At 44.5% G+C, this 20,722-nt stretch overlaps 1 protein-coding gene across 1 annotated transcript in view; it reads left to right on the forward strand.

Annotated features, from left to right (window-relative positions):
- The window catches only part of LOC124004992 (MAP7 domain-containing protein 1-like), a 73,237-nt gene that overhangs the window by 33,818 nt on the left and 18,697 nt on the right, over positions 1 to 20,722 (forward strand). The window contains exons 2-7 of the mRNA XM_046313805.1: positions 1,610 to 1,828; positions 12,630 to 12,698; positions 13,367 to 13,387; positions 17,297 to 17,460; positions 17,872 to 17,983; positions 20,318 to 20,422. Of these exons, the coding sequence (XP_046169761.1) occupies positions 1,610 to 1,828; positions 12,630 to 12,698; positions 13,367 to 13,387; positions 17,297 to 17,460; positions 17,872 to 17,983; positions 20,318 to 20,422 (690 nt within the window). The remainder of the gene's footprint in view (positions 1 to 1,609; positions 1,829 to 12,629; positions 12,699 to 13,366; positions 13,388 to 17,296; positions 17,461 to 17,871; positions 17,984 to 20,317; positions 20,423 to 20,722) is intronic.

Below are 20,722 nucleotides of genomic sequence, written 5' to 3' on the forward strand. Positions count from 1 at the left end.
AAGCCAGTCCTTCGTTCCCCGGCGGTGTGTTTGGGATCATTGTCATGCTGAAAGACCCAGCCACGTTTCATCTTCAATGCCCTTGCTGATGGAAGGAGGTTTTCACTCAAAATCTCACGATACATGGCCCCATTCATTATTTATTTTACACGGATCAGTCGTCCTGGTCCCTTTGCAGAAAAACAGCCCCAAAGCATGATGTTTTCACCCCATGCTTCACAGTAGGTATGGTGTTCTTTGGATGCAACTCAGCATTCTTTGTCCTCCAAACACGACGAGTTGAGTTTTTACCAAAAAGTTATATTTTGGTTTCATCTGACCATATGACATTCTCCCAATCTTCGTATGGATCATCCAAATGCTCTCTAGCAAACTTCAGACGGGCCTGAACATGTACTGGCTTAAGCAGGGGGACATGTCTGGCACTGCAGGATTTGAGTCCCTGGCGGCGTAGTGTGTTACTGATGGTAGGCTTTTGTTACTTTGGTCCCAGCTCTCTTCAGGTCATTCACTAGGTCCCCCCGTATGGTTCTGGGATTTTTGCTCACCGTTCTTGTGATCATTTTGACCCCACGGGGTGAGATCTTGCGTTGAGCCCCAGATCAAGGGAGATTATCAGTGGTCTTGTATGTCTTCCATTTCCTAATAATTGCTCCCACAGTTGATTTCTTCAAGCCAAGCTGCTTACCTATTGCATATTCAGTCTTCCCAGCCTGGTGCAGGTCTACAATTTTGTTTCTGGTGTCCTTTGACAGCTCTTTGATCTTGGCCATAGTGGAGTTTGGAGTGTGACTGTTTGAGGTTGTGGACAGGTGTCTTTTATACTGATAATATGTTCAAACAGGTGCCATTAATACAGGTAATGAGTGGAGGACAGAGGAGCCTCTTAAAGAAGAAGTTACAGGTCTGTGAGAGCCAGAAATCTTGCTTGTTTGTAGGTGACCAAATACTTATTTTCAACCATAATTTGGAAATAAATTCATTAAAAATCCTACAATGTGATTTTCTGGATTTTCTTCTTCTCATTTTGTCTGTCATAGTTGAAGTGTACCTATGATCAAAATTACGGGCCTCTCTCATCTTTTTAAGTGGGAGAACTTGCACAATTGGTGGCTGACTAAATACTTTTTTGCCCCACTGTATATCATATCGTTATTGTCATGATGTGCTTTATCATTCTTGTGTGTTTATTGTTTTACATTATCGAGGCTGAGAGTTATTTGAGTAGCTCAGCAGAGACCACAACGCATTTTGATCTCATACTTTGACTTGCTTGTACAGTATGTATGTACAGTGAACTGCAGGTATTTGCGTTACGATCATTTGCATGTTATGGGATCCTAAGCATTTTAGGATCATAAGCATTGTGCTATATAAAGTTCCTCCATGGACAAGGGGTTTCCTAATCAACCTTGATTCCACCTGTTGCCCCTGTTACATTCTAGAGACTATAAAGTAGAGCAATACAACATCACTCAGACCCACTTCCAGACAAGCTGCTATTTTGGAATGAGGACAGGTTGAATTCCATCACTATATTGTGGTGTGTTAACGCTTCTCACTCTGCCATTTTCTCACCTGGCTTCTTCCTCTCCCTTTCTCCGACCAGCTCCCCACCCGGCTCAGGACCCAAACCCCACAAAGGAAGACGCTGAGGGGTTGACAAGCCCCTATAAAACAGGCCCAGCCCAGATAATGGAAACCGACATGAAAAAGGACAAAGAAAAGAAAGTGGGGACCCACACAAAACTGGACGTCATCCTGAAGTCACCTGCTACACCGACGTTGCCCATGCCTGGCTCAAGTCCTAGCCCCAAACCTAATAAAGGTAAGTCACCCTATAATGTGGTGTTACCAGTAACAAAGGAAAGGGTGTGAAAATGGCTGCCCATTAGCAGTGGTGTAAAGTACTTAAGTAAAAATAATTGAAAGTACTACCTAAGAAGTTTTTGGGGGTATCTGTACATTACTTTAAAATTTATATTTTTGAAAACGTTTATTTTTTACTTCACTACATTCCTAAAGAAAATAATGTGCTTTTTACTCCATACATTTTCCATGACACCCTAAAGTAATCGTTACATTTTGAATGCTTAGCAGGACAGGACAATTGTCAAATTCAAGCACTTATCAAGTGAACATCCCTGGTCATCCCTACTGACTCTGATCTGGCGGACTCACTAAACAGGAATACTTCTTTTGTAAAGATGCCTGAGTGTGGAACCGTGCCCCTGGCTATCTGTCAATAAAACAAAACAAGAAAACAGTGCCGTCTGGTTTGCTGAATATAAGCAATTTGAAATGATTTATACTTTTACTGTTACTACTTAAGTATATTTTGCAGTTACATTTACTTTCGATACCTTAGTATATTTAAAACCAAATACTTTTAGACTTTTACCTAAGTAGTATTTTACTGGGTGACTTTCACTTTTACTTGAGTCATTTTCTATTAAGTTTCTTTACATTTATGCAAGTATGATAATTGGGTACTTTTTCCACCTATGCCCATTAGTATGTGTTTCTATCTACCATAGAGCATTTGAAGTAGTTTATGACCATTTTCAGGCGTATGAACACAAACACAGCATTTGATGTCCATGATTGTGTAATAAAGGCTATCTTCCTGTGATTATTGAGCAATTACCTCAGCACTCAAGTGATGTCATCCGACACCCTCGGGGGGAAAATATGGTTCAGTCCAGAATTATCCTGACCACAGGCTTTCAGTGCTGGGGATAAACCCAATAGACCTGGTGCAGGGGGTTAGTTACAGCGCTTACAGCTCACATGACAAAATCCATTAAGCTAGAATTGTTTTGCAGTAGGTTTATAGAATTTGGCCAAAATTATTTTTGTTTGTTGTTGTTGTAATTTCTGATGCAATGTTGAGTGGATGACTAATGCTATTTGTGTGTAGCTCAGTTGGTAGAGCATGGCACGCCAGGGTTGTGAGTTCAATTCCCACGGGGGAACAGTATGAAAATGTATGCACTCATTAATGTAAATCGCTCTGGACAAGAATGTATTTGCTAACAGGCTAATCGCTAACAGGCTATAGCTAGCCTGCTTGCTAATCACCTCCGGTCTCTAATAAAAGTTGGAGGAATTAATCTGACTGGGCATTTCACTGTGTGATGCCAGGGGGGGCATTTAGCCTGGCTTGACCTGCTGTTGCACCACCACCACATTTGTTTCCACAATGCCACTACTTGTCCTGGCCCTAGCACTGTAGCACATGCAAATACTAAGAAATATGTTTGGGGGGATTTGTGAACATAGTCTTACTTCCTTTCTGCCCATTTTATTATTTGCCCATTCATCTATTGATTGTGGTCATGGTCTATTTAACTGTAGCGTGAGGTGGCAGAGCTAATCCAAATTAGTTCTACTGACTAACTTCCCCAGATGATCACAGTAACACCAAATTAGAATACTGGTTTTGGTGTGCCAGATCCAATACAGTCAGATCAAGGAGCTCATTTTAGCGACATTCTAATTGAACTTCAGGATCCCTCAGTAGATAACAGATCTCAGATCAGCTTTTGTAAAGTAAAAGATATTGGTAGCAATTTGCTTAAAGCCGACAGGTATAATGCTTTATAACCTATCATAAGCCTTTGTAGTGTCTTATGACAAGGTTTTTTATTTATTTTATTTTTATTTCACCTTTATTTAACCAGGTAGGCTAGTTGAGAACAAGTTCTCATTTGCAACTGCGACCTGGCCAAGATAAAGCATAGCAGTATGAACAGACAACACAGAGTTACACATGGAGTAAACAGTTAACAAGTCAATAACACAGTAGGAAAAAAAAGGGGGAGTCTATATACATTGTGTGCAAAAGGCATGAGGAGGTAGGCGAATAATTACAATTTTGCAGATTAACACTGGAGTGATAAATGATCAGATGGTCATGTACAGGTAGAGATATTGGTGTGCAAAAGAGCAGAAAAGTAAATAAATAAAAACAGTATGGGGATGAGGTAGGTAAGAATGGGTGGGCTATTTACCAATAGACTATGTACAGCTGCAGCGATCGGTTAGCTGCTCAGATAGCAGATGTTTGAAGTTGGTGAGGGAGATAAAAGTCTCCAACTTCAGCGATTTTTGCAATTCGTTCCAGTCACAGGCAGCAGAGAACTGGAAAGAAAGGTGACCAAATGAGGTGTTGGCTTTAGGGATGATCAGTGAGATACACCTGCTGGAGCGCGTGCTACGGATGGGTGTTGCCATCGTGACCAGTGAACTGAGATAAGGCGGAGCTTTACCTAGCATGGACTTGTAGATGACCTGGAGCCAGTGGGTCTGGCGACGAATATGTAGCGAGGGCCAGCCGACTAGAGCATACAAGTCGCAGTGGTGGGTGGTATAAGGTGCTTTAGTGACAAAACAGATGGCACTGTGATAAACTGCATCCAGTTTGCTGAGTAAAGTGTTGGAAGCAATTTTGTAGATGACATCGCCGAAGTCGAGGATTGGTAGGATAGTCAGTTTTACTAGGGTAAGTTTGGCAGCGTGAGTGAAGGAGGCTTTGTTGCGGAATAGAAAGCCGACTCTTGATTTGATTTTCGATTGGAGATGTTTGATATGAGTCTGGAAGGAGAGTTTACAGTCTAGCCAGACACCTAGGTACTTATAGATGTCCACATATTCAAGGTCGGAACCATCCAGGGTGGTGATGCTGGTCAGGCGTGCGGGTGCAGGCAGCGAACGGTTGAAAAGCATGCATTTGGTTTTACTAGCGTTTAAGAGTAGTTGGAGGCCACGGAAGGAGTGTTGTATGGCATTGAAGCTCGTTTGGAGGTCAGATAGCACAGTGTCCAAGGACGGGCCGGAAGTATATAGAATAGTGTCGTCTGCGTAGAGGTGGATCAGGGAATCGCCTGCAGCAAGAGCAACATCATTGATATATACAGAGAAAAGAGTCGGCCCGAGGATTGAACCCTGTGGCACCCCCATAGAGACTGCCAGAGGACCGGACAGCATGCCCTCCGATTTGACACACTGAACTCTGTCTGCAAAGTAATTGTTGAACCAGGCAAGGCAGTCATCCGAAAAACCGAGGCTACTGAGTCTGCCGATAAGAATATGGTGATTGACAGAGTTGAAAGCCTTGGCAAGGTCGATGAAGACGGCTGCACAGTACTGTCTTTTATCGATGGCGGTTATGATATCGTAACTTGAGCGTGGCTGAGGTGCACCCGTGACCGGCTCGGAAACCAGATTGCACAGCGGAGAAGGTACGGTGGGATTTGAGATGGTCAGTGACCTGTTTGTTGACTTGGCTTTCGAAGACCTTAGATAGGCAGGGCAGGATGGATATAGGTCTGTAACAGTTTGTGTCCAGGGTGTCTCCCCGTTTGAAGAGGGGGATGACTGTGGCAGCTTTCCAATCCTTGGGGATCTCAGACGATATGAAAGAGAGGTTGAACAGGCTGGTAATAGGGGTTGCGACAATGGCGGCGGATAGTTTCAGAAATAGAGGGTCCAGATTGTCAAGCCCAGCTGATTTGTACGGGTCCAGGTTTTGCAGCTCTTTCAGAACATCTGCTATCTGGATTTGGGTAAAGGAGAACCTGGAGAGGCTTGGGAGAGTAGCTGCGGGGGGGGCTGAGCTGTTGATCGAGGTTGGAGTAGCCAGGCGGAAGGCATGGCCAGCCGTTGAGAAATGCTTGTTGAAGTTTTCGATAATCATGGATTTATCGGTGGTGACCGTGTTACCTAGCCTCAGTGCAGTGGGCAGCTGGGAGGAGGTGCTCTTGTTCTCCAAGGACTTCACAGTGTCCCAGAACTTTTTGGAGTTGGAGCTACAGGATGCAAACTTCTGCCTAAAGAAGCTGGCCTTAGCTTTCCTGACTGACTGCGTGTATTGGTTCCTGACTTCCCTGAACAGTTGCATATCGCGGGGACTATTCGATGCTATTGCAGTCCGCCACAGGATGTTTTTGTGCTGGTCGAGGGCAGTCAGGTCTGGAGTGAACCAAGGGCTATATCTGTTCTTAGTTCTGCATTTTTTGAACGGAGCATGCTTATCTAAAATGGTGAGGAAGTTACTTTTAAAGAATGACCAGGCATCCTCAACTGACGGGAAGAGGTCAATGTCCTTCCAGGATACCCGGGCCAGGTCGATTAGAAAGGACTGCTCACAGAAGTGTTTTAGGGAGCGTTTGACAGTGATGAGGGGTGGTCGTTTGACTGCGGCTCCGTAGCGGATACAGGCAATGAGGCAGTGATCGCTGAGATCCTGGTTGAAAACAGCGTTGGTGTATTTGGAGGGCCAGTTGGTCAGGATGAAGTCTATGAGGGTGCCCTTGTTTACAGATTTAGGGTTGTACCTGGAGGGTTCCTTGATGATTTGTGTGAGATTGAGGGCATCTAGCTTAGATTGTAGGACTGCCGGGGTGTTAAGCATATCCCAGTTTAGGTCACCTAACAGAACAAACTCTGAAGCTAGATGGGGGGCGATCAATTCACGAATGGTGTCCAGGGCACAGCTGGGAGCCGAGGGGGGTCGGTAGCAGGCGGCAACAGTGAGAGACTTATTTCTGGAGAGAGTAATTTTCAAAATTAGTAGTTTGAACTGTTTGGGTATGGACCTGGAAAGTATGACATTACTTTGCAGGCTATCTCTGCAGTAGACTGCAACTCCTCCCCCTTTGGCAGTTCTATCTTGACGGAAGATGTTATAGTTGGGTATGGAAATCTCAGAATTTTTGGTTGCCTTCCTGAGCCAGGATTCAGACACAGCAAGGACATCAGGGTTAGCAGAGTGTGCTAAAGCAGTGAGTAAAACAAACTTAGGGAGGAGGCTTCTGATGTTGACATGCATGAAACCAAGGCTTTTTCGATCACAGAAGTCAACAAATGAGGGTGCCTGGGGACATGCAGGGCCTGAGTTTACCTCCACATCACCCGCGGAACAGAGGAGGAGTAGTATGAGGGTGTGGCTAAAGGCTATCAAAACTGGTCGCCTAGAGCGTTGGGGACAGAGAATAAAAGGAGCAGATTTCTGGGCATGGTAGAATATATTCAGGGCATAATGCGCAGACAGGGGTATGGTGGGGTGCGGGTACAGCGGAGGTAAGCCCAGGCACTGGGTGATGATGAGAGAGGTTGTATCTCTGGACATGCTGGTTGTAATGGGTGAGGTCACCGCATGTGTGGGAGGTGGGACGAAGGCGGTATCAGGGGTATGAAGAGTGGAACTAGGGCTCCATTGTAAACTAAAACAATGATAACTAACCTGAACAACAGTATACAAGGCATATTGACATTTGAGAGAGACATACAGCGAGTCATACAGTAATCACAGGTGTTGAATTGGGAGAGCTAGCTAAAACAGTAGCTAAAACAGTAGGTGAGACAACAACAGCTAATCAGCTAGCACAACAACAGCAGGTAAAATGGTGTTGACTAGGCAGGGAGGGTCGGATTAACTACACACAGAGCCTGAGTGCGGCTGGGGCCGACAGATAAAACATAAACAAGCAGAATGGAGTACCGTGAATAATGGACAGTCCAGCATGCATCAGCTATGTAGCCAAGTGATCAGTGTCCAGGGGGCAGCGGTGGATGGGGCAGGGAAGCTGGACTGGCGAGTGTTATCCAGGTTTTAAAAAACTGTCTGGCTGTGCAAAAGGTAAAAGCCGCTAGCAGTGGCTAACAATGACTAAATAGCTTGTAGCTAGTTAGCTGGTTAGCTTCTAGAGGTTCTTGAGTGTGTTCTAAAAATTAAAAATAATAGCGATTCCGTATCACATTGGATGAGGCAGGTTACCGGAAGGTATAAACAAATAAAAAATCGAAAAGAGATAGTAAATATGGGTCCAGTGAGTGTTTGGGACGCGGCGATTCAGACGGTTAGCAGGCCTGTGCTAACAAACTAACAGTTAGTAGGCCGGGCTAAACAAGGTAGCAGTTAGCGGACCGGGGCTAAACAAGGTAGCAGTTAACGGACCGAATTAGCAAGCAAGGAGATAGCAAGGGCTAGAAAGTTAGCCTTTGGGGGACATCGCGATGGGGTGAGTCTGTTTATTCCTCTTCATGCGGTGACATCGATAGACCGGTCGTGGGTCCGGATATTGTAGCCCAGGAGTATGCTTCGGTGGTAGCACAGGAGCTCTGGCCGGGCTAGTTTCAAGCTAAGTGGGTGGAAACGCTAGCCAGGAGTAATCATCCGGGGTTGCGGTTAGCTAGATAGCTAGTTGTGAAGAATCCAGCTGAAAATGTTCCGTTTGCGGTGGAAATCCGGTGGGAATCCGGGAATAAAAAATAATAGGTCCGTTATGCTCTGGTTAGAGTCACGTTGTTCGAACTGGCGTGAGCTTTCCGAGCTAAAGGTTAGCTGATGACCGGTTAGCTGAAGACCGCTAGCAATGGTTTGCTGACTGATAGCTGGTAGCTAGCTGGCTATCTTCAGTTGAGGGGTTCCGGATCCAAAGTAGATATAAATACTTTTGAAAAAATAGCTACATTGGGTGAGGCGGGTTGCAGGAGAGTATTTAGAAGTTGAGGTTTAGCAAAATGTTTTAAAAGATATGCGAAGAAAAATATGTTTAAAAAACGATATACAAGGGACACGACACGACAAGACATCTGACTGCTACGCCATCTTGGCGTGTTATGTCTCTGGGAGGTATGTTGGAAGCATTTGAGCACCAATAAGTCAACACACTTCTGAGACAGCACATTTTAAAAGGGCTTTTGTCACTTCCTCTCCATCAGGTTGCCTTTCTGCTCAGTCATGCAAGCTAACTTCTGTGTTATATCTTACCCCGAGGGTAGGAGGAAATGGACGAGAAACAGTCTGCAGCTCTTAATTAGCTCAATTAAATGGCAAGGCATGCATTTGGGAGCACTACCGCCATAATGTCCACTTTAATTATACTTTGGCACATCTCAGCCTTGGGTCTGACAGCTCATGGCACTTGGCCACCGGCGGTCCGTTGCCTCCCGGGAGGTTTTCAAGAGATCATTAAAGGGCCAGGGATTTTACTGTTCACTGTCAGGGGGCCCTGCTGCTTCAATTCAGCCAACCACACACACGCACACACACACACACACACACACACACACACACACACACACACACACACACACACACACACACACACACACACACACACACACACACACACACACACACACACACACACACACACACACACACACACACACACACACCTCCCCCAAACCCCTCTCCATGGCACTTGTTAATTGTTGCTATGGAGAATTGTTTTTTACTGTAACACTTTCTTGTGGATTTCCCATGAACATAAATACAGTGCCTTCAGAAAGTATTCACACCCCTTGTCTTTTTCCACATTTTGTTGTGTTACAGCTTTCAATTTAAAATGGATTAGATGTTTTGTCACAGGCCTCCACACAATACCGCATAATGTCAAAGTAGTTTTTGGAAATTTTAACAAATGTTTGAGTCAATAAGTATTCAACCCCTTTGTTATGGCAAGCCTAAATAAGTTCAGGAGTAAATATATGTGTCATGTTCGTCATACGAATGAGACCAAGGCGCAGCGTGGTATGCGTACATTCTACTTTATCTAAAGAATGAAACACTGAACAAACTAACAAAATAAACCGTGAAGCGATATGAATAGTGCAGACAGGCAACTAAACATAGAACAAGATCCCACAAACACCAACGGGAAATGGCTACCTAAATATGATCCTCAATCAGAGACAACAATAAACAGTTGCCTCTGATTGGGAAACATATCAGGCGACCATAAACATACAAATACCTAGACCTACCAAACCCTAGACATACAAAAACCCTAGACAATACAAAACCCCTAGACAATACAAAAACCCTAGACAATACAAAACCCCTAGACAATACAAGACTAGCGTATCCACCCTAGTCACACCCTGACCTAACCAAAATATAAAGAAAACCGAGATATCTCAGGCCAGGGCGTGACAACATAATATCTGAACCCCACACATACAATTATCTGCAAGGTCCCTCATTCAAGCAGGGAATTTCAAACACAGATTCAATCACAAAGACCAGGGATGTTTTCCAATGCCCCGCAAAGAAGGGCACCTAAAAAAAGCAGACATTGAATATTCATTTTGAATATTCATATTTATTAATTACAATTTGGATGGTGCATCAATACACCCAGTCACTACAAAGTTAAAGGTGTCCTTCCTAACTCAGTTGCCGGAGAGGAAGGAAACCTCTCAGGGATTTCACCATGAGGCAAAGGGTGAAAGTTTCAGAGTTTAATAGCTGTGATAGGAGCAAACTGAGGATGGATCAAAAACACCGTAGTTACTCCACAATACTAACTAACCTAATTGACAGAGTGAAAAGAAGGAAGCCTGTACACAAAACAATAGCCTAAAACACAAGGCCAAATCTACACTGGATTTGCGTACCAAGAAGACAATGAATGTTCCTAAGTGACCAAGTTACAGTTTTGACTTTAATCTGTTTGAAAATCTATGGTGAGCCTTAAATGGTTTTCTAGCAATGATCAACAGCCAATTTGATAGAGCTTGAAGATTTTTGTAATAATACTGGACAAATATTGCACAATCCAGGTGTGCAAAGAAAGCTCTTAGAGACTTACAAAGAAATAATCACAGATGTCATCGCCGCCAAAGGTGATTCTAACCTGTATTGACTTAGGCGTGTGAATACTTACATAAATTAGATATTTCTGTATTTCATTTTCAAAAAATGTGCACAAATTTCTAAAAACATGTTTTCACCATTATCATTATGGGCTATTGTGTGTAGGTGGGTGAATTCAGGCGGTAACACGACAAAATATTAAATAATATGAATGCTTACTGAAGGCACTGTATACCCAGAAAACTATGCCCATCTTTGTCCAATGAGAGAAGTGGTCCATTTTAAAGGATACCCATTGGATATGCCCGGACAAAAGTTCCCTATACATTCAACTCGGAACCCAGAACCAAATCCTGTGTGCGCTAGCTAGCTACTTTGTCTTTACAGTCTGCCATGACATCTATGGATCAAACTGCTCCTCTATTCCTTTCAAAAAGGCAAGTAAGACAGATGACAGAGAACCATATTGTTGAGATTTGAGGAGTACGCTGCTAACAGTCTGGAACCCAAACCCGCTGCAGTGTTTCTGGGTCAGCTTGATTCTGTTTCTGTCTCGGAGGCTCCTGTAGGTGACTCATCATGATGGTCAGGGCCTACACACACACACACACACACACACGCACGCACGCACGCACGCACGCACGCACGCACGCACGCACGCACGCACGCATGCGCACACACACACACACACACACACACACACACACACACACACACACACACACACACACACACACACACACACACACACACACACACACACACACACACACACACACACACACACACACACACACACACACACACACAATACATAATCAGACGTAGTTTCAAAGTGGGTCAGATGATATTATAGGGAGGCTGCTGCTGTTCTGTCCTGTCTGGCGGATTGTTTCAGCACTGTGATGATTGTGTTTGAATGTGTTAGAATCCACTGAAGTATGAATTGTGACATGGATGTACAACATATGGTCTGTGTATGGAAGGAATGGATGGAAGATGACGCTGGAAGCCTTCACACACACACAGTAGAATTCAACTTGGCCAGTTAAATGCCGATCAATTGTCGCGAAACGTTAGTAATTGGTGCTTGGCATTTGAGAATGACATCATAGTAATGACGGTATGGTGTTTTCATCCAGGGAGCTGTTGCTTAGGTCGTAATTATGCAATGAATCATATGCGGCATGATCGTCTAAATAAATGAATTGTTTTTTTGATTATCATTCAAAACCAATTGGGGTGAAATTGGTAATTGGTTATGGCTCGGTGGTTATGGCTCGGTGGCAGTGTTCCACATGGAACAGAAGGGTGCAGTAGAATTCCTGTAACAGGAATCTCCAGGCATGAGTTAAGGTGCTCAGAGGAATGCAGACGCCAGAGATGCTACAGTGGGAAAAGATGAATCGACACTTTTTCTAGTCAGCACCAATCAGAGACTTTTGAACACACACAGTGACCTGCAAGACAGCTGGAAGATCGAAGAGGACCTCTATAGAAATCGATTGTTCTGATGTACATTGTTTTTTGTTGTTGTCTGGAAGTTGGACAAAGAACATCTCTCCCTTCCCCAACGTGGCTGTTTATGTGGTTCGCATTTCCTATAAGCTACTAACGGCTACATTGAACGCTGAAAGAACATGGCTGACTTGGCACAAGTGAAAAATAAACTCTGTTTACAGCCATATCCTGTCTAGGTTTAGGTGTGTTACTTAACTGAATGCAATTACATGTTCGATCATGAATCCTCAGCAGGACACTGTAGACAAGGTGTGCCATGGTGTGACTAACCACCAGTCCTAATCAGAGTGTTTTCCCACATTGCTCATTCACTTCTATTAGACACTAGGGTGGAGTCTCTATCTGGCTCTGGCTCTGGGAAAGTTGCCAGATTTGACTGCCAGCTTCCAGTGTTTTATCGCTCTGCAGATGTGGGGCTGGATTGGGGCTCTTTTCTCTGTGTACAATGACCTCTCACATTCACTTCCTCGCTCTTTCTCTCGTTGTCTCATTCTCACCCTAGACGCAGTGAAGTCAGAGGACAGACAGAAGCTGGCCAAGGAGCGGAGAGAGGAGAAGGCCAAATATCTGGGTAAGCTGAGATGGAGGTTGAGAGGAGGAAACTCTGTACACAGGGAGAGGATGCCCCCTAGTGTTGGGGGGTAAGGGGTGGTGGCAGATTTAGTTGTAGGTTGTGTCTGCGTTGGCTTTGTTTTCAGGCCAACACATGGTGTGCACATGTATCGCATAAACATTTGGGGAAACGTTGAAGGAACGTCAAACCAACCTAGGCTGTGGCTCAAGCTCAAGCTGAGCACTTCAATGAGAACGAAAACCAAGCCAATGATTTAGTATTTGGCTTTCAAGAAACATTACAGTTGTCAACGTGCGAGCACCAAATACATGTTCATCTGCATGTTATTAAAACAATAGCCTAGCTAACCCCTTTTTGTTTGAACTCACAAACGCTTTAACGATCCCCAGCTCTGAACATATATGTTTAACCTAACGTCAATTGATACAGACTTGTTTTCAATTGATAGTAGCATAAGTCAATGCCCTGCTTCAAGTTGCCTTAACAATTCTCTGGCTCTGTTTCTTTTGTCAGTCAAGATGGCTGCCTGTCACCCGCTTGAGTGTTGTTGTTTGTTTGTTTCACAAGCCACACTGTCCTTGGCTCTAGTGACACCCTGGTGATGTGCACTGCTTTGCATGATTGACAGTTGCTCTTGTCTTCTCTTTCGCCCATCTCCCCTCCAGACAAGCTCGGCCAGATACAAGGTAAACCACACCCTGTGTGTCCATGGTGGTAGGTGGTGGTGGTGGTGGTGATTCTCGTTGTCGTAACCTGCAGTTTTGATCTGTTACCTTGATTGATTTGAACAATTGTGTCTGTTTTTCATCTTAATCTCTACAAAAAATATTTTGAATTCACTTTCTACATTACCATGGAAATGATTGCTTCACCGTACCAGACAGCCATTGTGAGTGTACCAATGAGTTTATCAGTCAAGTTGCCAGGGTTAGAGGATCCAAGCCCATTCTATTTCTTTGTGAGCTGCTGCTGCAGGGAGGGGGGCGTTGCCTAGGCAACCGAAGACTCGTTTGCTACAACACCTTGCTTGTTTCAACAAAGCGCAACGCTGTAAATTGTCCATGTTACCGCATAAACGGACTCAACCTCATGAAAGCTCAGGTCTTCAGTCAGCTGTTCGTTCCACAAATTTGTGTATATATATATATATATATATATATATATATTTTATATATATATAGTTTTGAGGGTTATTTTATTTTCAAGACGGTCTTCATCTGTAACCGTCGGTTACACGGTTATATGGTAATTTTACCAGCCCCACATTGTTTTGGTGCATTTATTTTCGTAGGACATTAGCCTAGTGTCTACTTCCATCTCGTGTTTTCCTTCCATGTTGAGTAAATGATACAAACTATGTGTTTCCACACAGGTGTTGTCCCTGAGTTAATTAAGCATTATATCATCCCATCATGTATAAAGCTATTGGGCAGGCCTTTTATTGGGGCATTATTTTGGCTACCATGGCTATGGGATGACAAGGTCCCCCTCCACAGGCACGAGTGGTCACTGAATGGTTTGAGCATGAAAACGATGTAAAACATTTGCCATGGCCGTCTCAGTCATCACATCTCAACCCACTTGGACACTTATGGGAGGTTCTGTAACGGCGCCTGAGACAGCGTTTTCCACCACCATCAACAAATTATGGAATTTATTGTGGAAGAATGGTGTCGCATCCCTCCAAAATAGTTGCAGACACTAGTAGAATCTATGCCAAGGTGCATTGATGCTGTTCTGGCGTCTCGTATTAAGACACTTTATGTCGGTGTTTCCTATATTTTGTCAGTTACCTGTATAATCATATCATTTCTGACCACTATATGCAGTTATTTTGCCATTTTATACAGGAATTATAAAGAGAGGATAGGAATCAAAAGTCACATCACCCTTGCTAAACGGCAAATGTGTTTATACTTAATCTCGGGAACCCAGATCCAAATCGCACATTTCCTGGCCAGCTACTTCATGAGTAAACATTTATGTCAACAGTCTGATGAGAGACACGTTTTTACTATAAAGGTCATGTTCGTTGTTCCGTTGGCACAATTGGGAGTACAAAGCTGGGAGCTGCTTAAGTAAAGAACCTCATAGAAGTAACCTATATGCCTTCTGGTAAATCCAGCCTTCGTCATCGTAGTAAAGTGTAGTAGATCTGGGCTAAAATGGGTTATACCATTATGGATCCGTCTAATTGTCAGTCCACTGGGGCAGGAGTCCAGACAGAGGGTTTCTCCCTGATCTAATTCCTTCATTCACCGAGATTCAATCTATAAACTTGTGTTTGCAATCCCAGCTAGGAGGCAATCCCGGCTAACAAGGCCAGTCTTTTAAAGTATCAACATCTGGAGTGTATTGTGTCTTCTTCAAATGTAGGCTATAAAGTGCCATTTTTTTTTGTGTGTGTGTGTGTGTGTCCCTCAAACGAGATCGGATTTTCTCCCTGTATGTTTTAGTGTTTTGATAGGCCTCTGCTGAGTAGTGCATGAAATGTTCACGAAGCCGCAAGAAGACGTGTTTGGCCCTGTGACCATATGAGTTGTCCGTTCTTGGCTCTCTGTAGAGTGTAATGCATACTTCATGTGGACAGGGAGGGAACAGGACTCAATTACGGATTATTGCCCGGTTCTAGCCGCTGCCTAGCAGACATAGATGTTGAGTGTCAATGTAGGGAAACATTAGGGGGAGATCGTATTTAAGTCACATCCACAGGGGGAATGCAGTGCTGTTGATCTCTTCAATACACACACACACACACACACACACTTTTTAATTGGCTCAACTGCCACTACGCCATCCTATTCGAACCACGTCAAAACTGATATCAGATCACATGGGGATGTTAGTAAATGACCTAAGATCAGTTATTAACTGAAAGTATCCATTTAGCGTACAAAATAATTGTCTATTTGACATCAGCATTCAAAAAAAAAATCCCTATGGCGTTATCTTTCTCCTATTCCTCGATGTTATGCGTGTTCCAGGCTAGCCTGGCCACTGTGCTGCTTCCTGGCAATGTGCCGAGATCCCACGTGGGCCTTGTCAGTGTCACACTCACACTGTCACATATTTGACGTGACAGCGGTGTGTGCAGTCTGTCATGCTCTCACTGTGACAAATCGCTGTGCCTTTTGAGTCAGTGGAGGCGAGAGCTGTGTAAATCTCCATCCATAGCCAGCCCTGACATGTAGCCTCTGTGGACTCTGGAAGCCTCGCTTCTCCTTCCTCCTCCCTTCTCCCACACTCCCTCCTTCTCACACCCCATACTTCAGATTTCCACAAGGCTGAAACACCGAGACAGTCTACACGCAATTACCTCTGCTGCTAGCCCTCTGCTGCTAGCCCCAGAAGTTAATAATATGCCCTTGCCTTACTGGAGTTAAACTACTGTTATTACATTTGAATTACGTTGAACCAAAATGCACACTCACTGTAGCAGATAAGACGTGGGAACTCATTTTGTTAGCGCTGGGGCCCTCTGGCCTGCTGTGGCATGGTGTGATGGTGCTTTTTGAGCCTACTCCTCCCAAATAAAAGCACAGCTGTGCGCTTTGCGATAAATCTAAGCGTTTGCCTTCAATGTTGCCCCAGTATTCCCCTAATGTAATCGGATAACTACTCGTTTTTGTTGCATCAAGTACCCCCCCCCCAAAAAAAAAGAAGCTGATCCTTCATTGGGGTTTATTCAATAAAGCCAAAAGATATAGTCGCTTATGTGCAAAGAGAGAGAAGCACCATGTGTCCCAAATGGCACTCTATTGCCTATTATTGCCCTATTTCCCTATAGGGCTCTGGTCATAAAGTAGTGCACTATGCAAGGAATAAGATGCTATTTGAGACGCAGAGGCAGTCATAGAGATGGTGGCGTAATACCACCTTATAAGCCCTCTTTGAATGGCTCAGGGGTGGGGACGCTTACCATATCAAAGTTTATTGTGCAGTTTATTGAAACCGGCGCTTGATGCGATTAACGTGGTAAAGTGTCAGTCCAAGGGTATCAGCCGAACCTTGCATAACACTGCCTCTGTGTCGCTCTGTGCAAAGTGAAGTAATTCAATTTATATCTGAGGGATAGTGGAATTTCCCTGTTGAAAAGAAACACTGCTTCACACACCCACATTTTGTGGGATTTGAGATTTTAAAGCACCGTCAACATCAGAGTGAAGAGGCATTTGTGTTTTATTTGAAAGTACTTCAAATGCTATTTATCATAGATCTGGTTTTGGAAGAAGTACTGTTTTTTTATTGAAACAGATTAAAACACAAGGGACTCCATTTTTTTTTCTGTCCATAGGAAAACAACATTAAAATGTTGGTCAACATCTAACAGTGCAACAGGGCTCTGCCTATCAGCTGCAAGGGTATTATATTCAAAGAGAGGATATAAGATTATCAAATAAGTGGGACAGGAAGAGAGAGAATGCTCCCCCTCGTGGCTTTCACTTGTCCAGTCATTTCCAATCAGTGATTGCCTCAAGGAAGGGAGAAATGAAGGATGCACTTTTGAAATATTTGAACAGGGCCTCAAAGAGTGAGATTTTGTCCCAATTTTGTTATCTTGCCTCTCTAACCCTCCTGATTTGGTTCTCCCGTAGCGGCGAAGAAGTCCCAATGGCTGGAGAAAGAGGAAAAGGCCCGGCAGCTGAGGGAGAGCCAGCTGGACGAGCGGCGCAGGAAGCTGGAGGAGCAGCGGATCAAGACAGAGAAACGTCGCGCCGCCCTGGAGGAGAGACAGAAACAAAAACTAGAGAAGAACAAGGTCGGTTGTGAGGGAGAAGGGTGAAGTACTTTTTAGATGCTAATCTTAAGTCAGTTTAGCATTTTCCTCACTAACGGCAAAGGTTAGTATTGGGGGAGGGGCAGCTGATCCTAGATCTGTTACCTAGGGGAAACTTCAGCCCAGAACGGGTGGTCACACTCCTCACAGCAAGCCAATATTAGAGCCCCGATGATCGGGGCTCAATCCCCCCCGTCCTCCTTTCCTGCTTTCCCTTCCACTATCCCCATCTCCCCCATCTATTTCTCAATGAAGGTCGGAAAAATACTAAAGGAGTGGTGGAATTCCACCCACCTCAACAAAACAGGAGAATACGGTGGGTAACAAGAAGAGAATGAGTCAGAGAATGATTAACTAGTGCTAACCTAGTATTTCTCCATGTTTGGTATGAAGGAGCGGTATAAGGCTGCCCTCCAGCGGTCCACGAAGAAGACCTGGGCTGAGATCCGCCAGCAGAGAATGTCCTGGGCCGGAGGCCTCGGCCATAACTCCAGCCAGAGAGAAAGTGAGTACCTACCGCTGAAACAGGAACCCAGAACCAGAGCCCACCCACGCAGACACTGCCCGAAGCCTCTCCTTCCTTCAAAAAGACAACTGCCTCGCCTACACACACTGGGCACTATCTTGCCGAGCCAAACGACTGTTTTTTTTGGCTCAGATCATTTCTTTTCACATGGTCCTTCCCAGCACAGTTTCAGCAACTATGGTGGATGTGTTACCAGGCCAGTGCAGTACAGCTCGTTTTGGCTTCAGTAGTGTGAAAAAGGTACTACTGTGCAGACATTCACATTCTACCGAGCCATATTTTCACAGTCTTACGGTTGTTTTGCATTTCAAGTAAACCATAAATAAGGTCACTAACTTTACACTATATAGTCAGTTAGTGACAGTTAAACTTAAATTCCAGTTAAATCACTCTGAGATATCACACGCGCACACACGCACGCACGCGCACGCACGCGCACACACGCACACACACACACACACACACACACACACACACACACACACACACACACACACACACACACACACACACACACACACACACACACACACACACACACACACACACACACACACACACACACACACACACACACACACACACACACACACACACACACGGCCGGTGGGTTGATGTCCCTATCAGCTCTTGCTGGGATGTGCTACACTACAGCAGTCTAATTTCCCTGTAGACGGAGGGAACATTGGCTTCATTCCGCAAGGAAATAGCTGGGTAATGACAAGGCTGAGGTGAAAATGAGATGTCCAGGCATGGTTGAGGTGTATATGTGTGTGTGTGTGGGGGGGGGGGCTACTGCATGACAGGCTACTACATGACTGGATGTTTCATTCAGGGTCGTTAGCCCCTAGATACAGATCAAGTATTGGTCAACGTGATTCCGTTTGCTGGTACTTTAGAGGCTGCAGTAAGCGGGGCGTTATCAACAATCAACACACCTCAGAATAGTGGCAATTCATGTTTCGCGAGCTTTGATTCACGTCGCCAAATCCCCCTTCAAGTCAAATGGAGTCGGTAACAGCAATGTGCTTGGTAAGAGGTGTATGAAGCAGGGATGTCTCTCTCTTTCGCTCTCTCTCTTCCTGCTGTTCTCCACCCCATGCCAACTCTTATGGTCACAATGAACATAGACGTTGGCAAGACAGCCAAACAAATCTGGGACCCCCCAGCCTCCTCTTTCAGACCCAGTGGTGTCAAAGACCGAAAGGTAGAAAAAAAGAGGAAAAGACCGAACCGTAACAAGCGTTAACTAACAGGATACAGTGGACAACTGAGGATCCAATAGAGTTATTTAGGAAGAGGCAGCAGAATGCTATATTGGCCTGCAGAGAAAAGACCTCTCCCTGCCCATCTCTAACTACAACCCATATCTGACGAGGGACATTTAGGTCAGAGACAGAGACAACCAATTCCCCCATTAACATTAGACTGTACTGTCGTATGTCTAGTGGTATTTAATGAAGGGCACAATGTTTCCCTCGATTAGTCTCTGTTAGAGGGTCTGGGGGGGGGAATGGTGTTTAATCAGTGAGGGTTGTCTTAGTACTTCCCTCCACTAGGTGTCAGTTGTGTTACATGTGTGTCAGTTGTGTTACATGTGTGTCAGTTGTGTTGACTGACGTTGGTATTCGTTTGAGTAGTACATCATGTTGTGGTAACAAAAACACTGTTACCACTTTGTGTACAGTAGAGCTCTGGTTTGGGACAATGATGGGACGTGTACTCTTTTACATTCTAACCATGTCATTGCCGGTTCTACATCTGTGTTCGCAGGCCATTGATAGTCAGCCGTTGTCAGTGTTTTGGTGTCACTGTTTCACAAACAGTCCAAGTGTATCCATTTTGAATATGAACACCGAACGGAATGACGCATGTCCCAGTAGACTCAACACAATATTTCTTTAAATATATATATATTTTTTAGTGGGTAGAAAAAGCTGCGCTTATTTCCCTCTACCATCAATTGTCTGTTTTCAGATTGTATTACATTTTTTGGGGGGAGGCCCCTCGAAGTTAACTTTGACAGTTAGAATTTCTATTCTGTTTCCCGTCATCTCCATGTGGAAAGGAATGTAAAATAACTCTGTCAGATGGGAAACGTTCAACACAAGAGATTTTATTGTTTTGTTTCTTTATTGAATCAGAAATAGTTGCCCTCTGGAAATACACCGTTTTGGTATTTGGATGTTTGCTGTATGTATGTACGAGTGTGTGGGGGATTGATTTCACCGTAACACGTCCTGGAGGTCTCCCTCCCCCTGTGTGAAACAGTGTGACCCACCATCTCTGTGGACTACTCTCTTGGCTTCGCAGGTAGATGCTCGGTGTCGGCGGTCAACCTGCCCAAACACGTGGACTCGGTTATAAACAAGAGACTCTCCAAGTCCTCCGCCACCCTCTGGACCTCCCCCAACAGAAGTAAGACACGTCAGGCCCCCTTTTCCGGGAACGCCCACTTGTCATATCCGTTCCCTCACGTTTTTTTTCTCCAGCGTTTTTTCCCCCTCCCCTCTGTCTCCAATCCAATCGCCTGTCTGTGTTCGATGGTTGCCTACCGAATCATTTTCACCTTCCAAATTCAAATCCACCCTCGTTTTTTTTTCCTTCTGTGGTTCATGGGTTATGGTTTTTCTCCCTCCCTCTGCATTCAGTCCCTGCATTTATATACTTCATACTTTGGTGTGAATATATGGGTTCATTTAGGCTGTCTTCATATTT

Source organism: Oncorhynchus gorbuscha, linkage group LG19, assembly GCF_021184085.1.
Source record: "Oncorhynchus gorbuscha isolate QuinsamMale2020 ecotype Even-year linkage group LG19, OgorEven_v1.0, whole genome shotgun sequence".
NCBI lineage: Eukaryota > Metazoa > Chordata > Actinopteri > Salmoniformes > Salmonidae > Oncorhynchus > Oncorhynchus gorbuscha.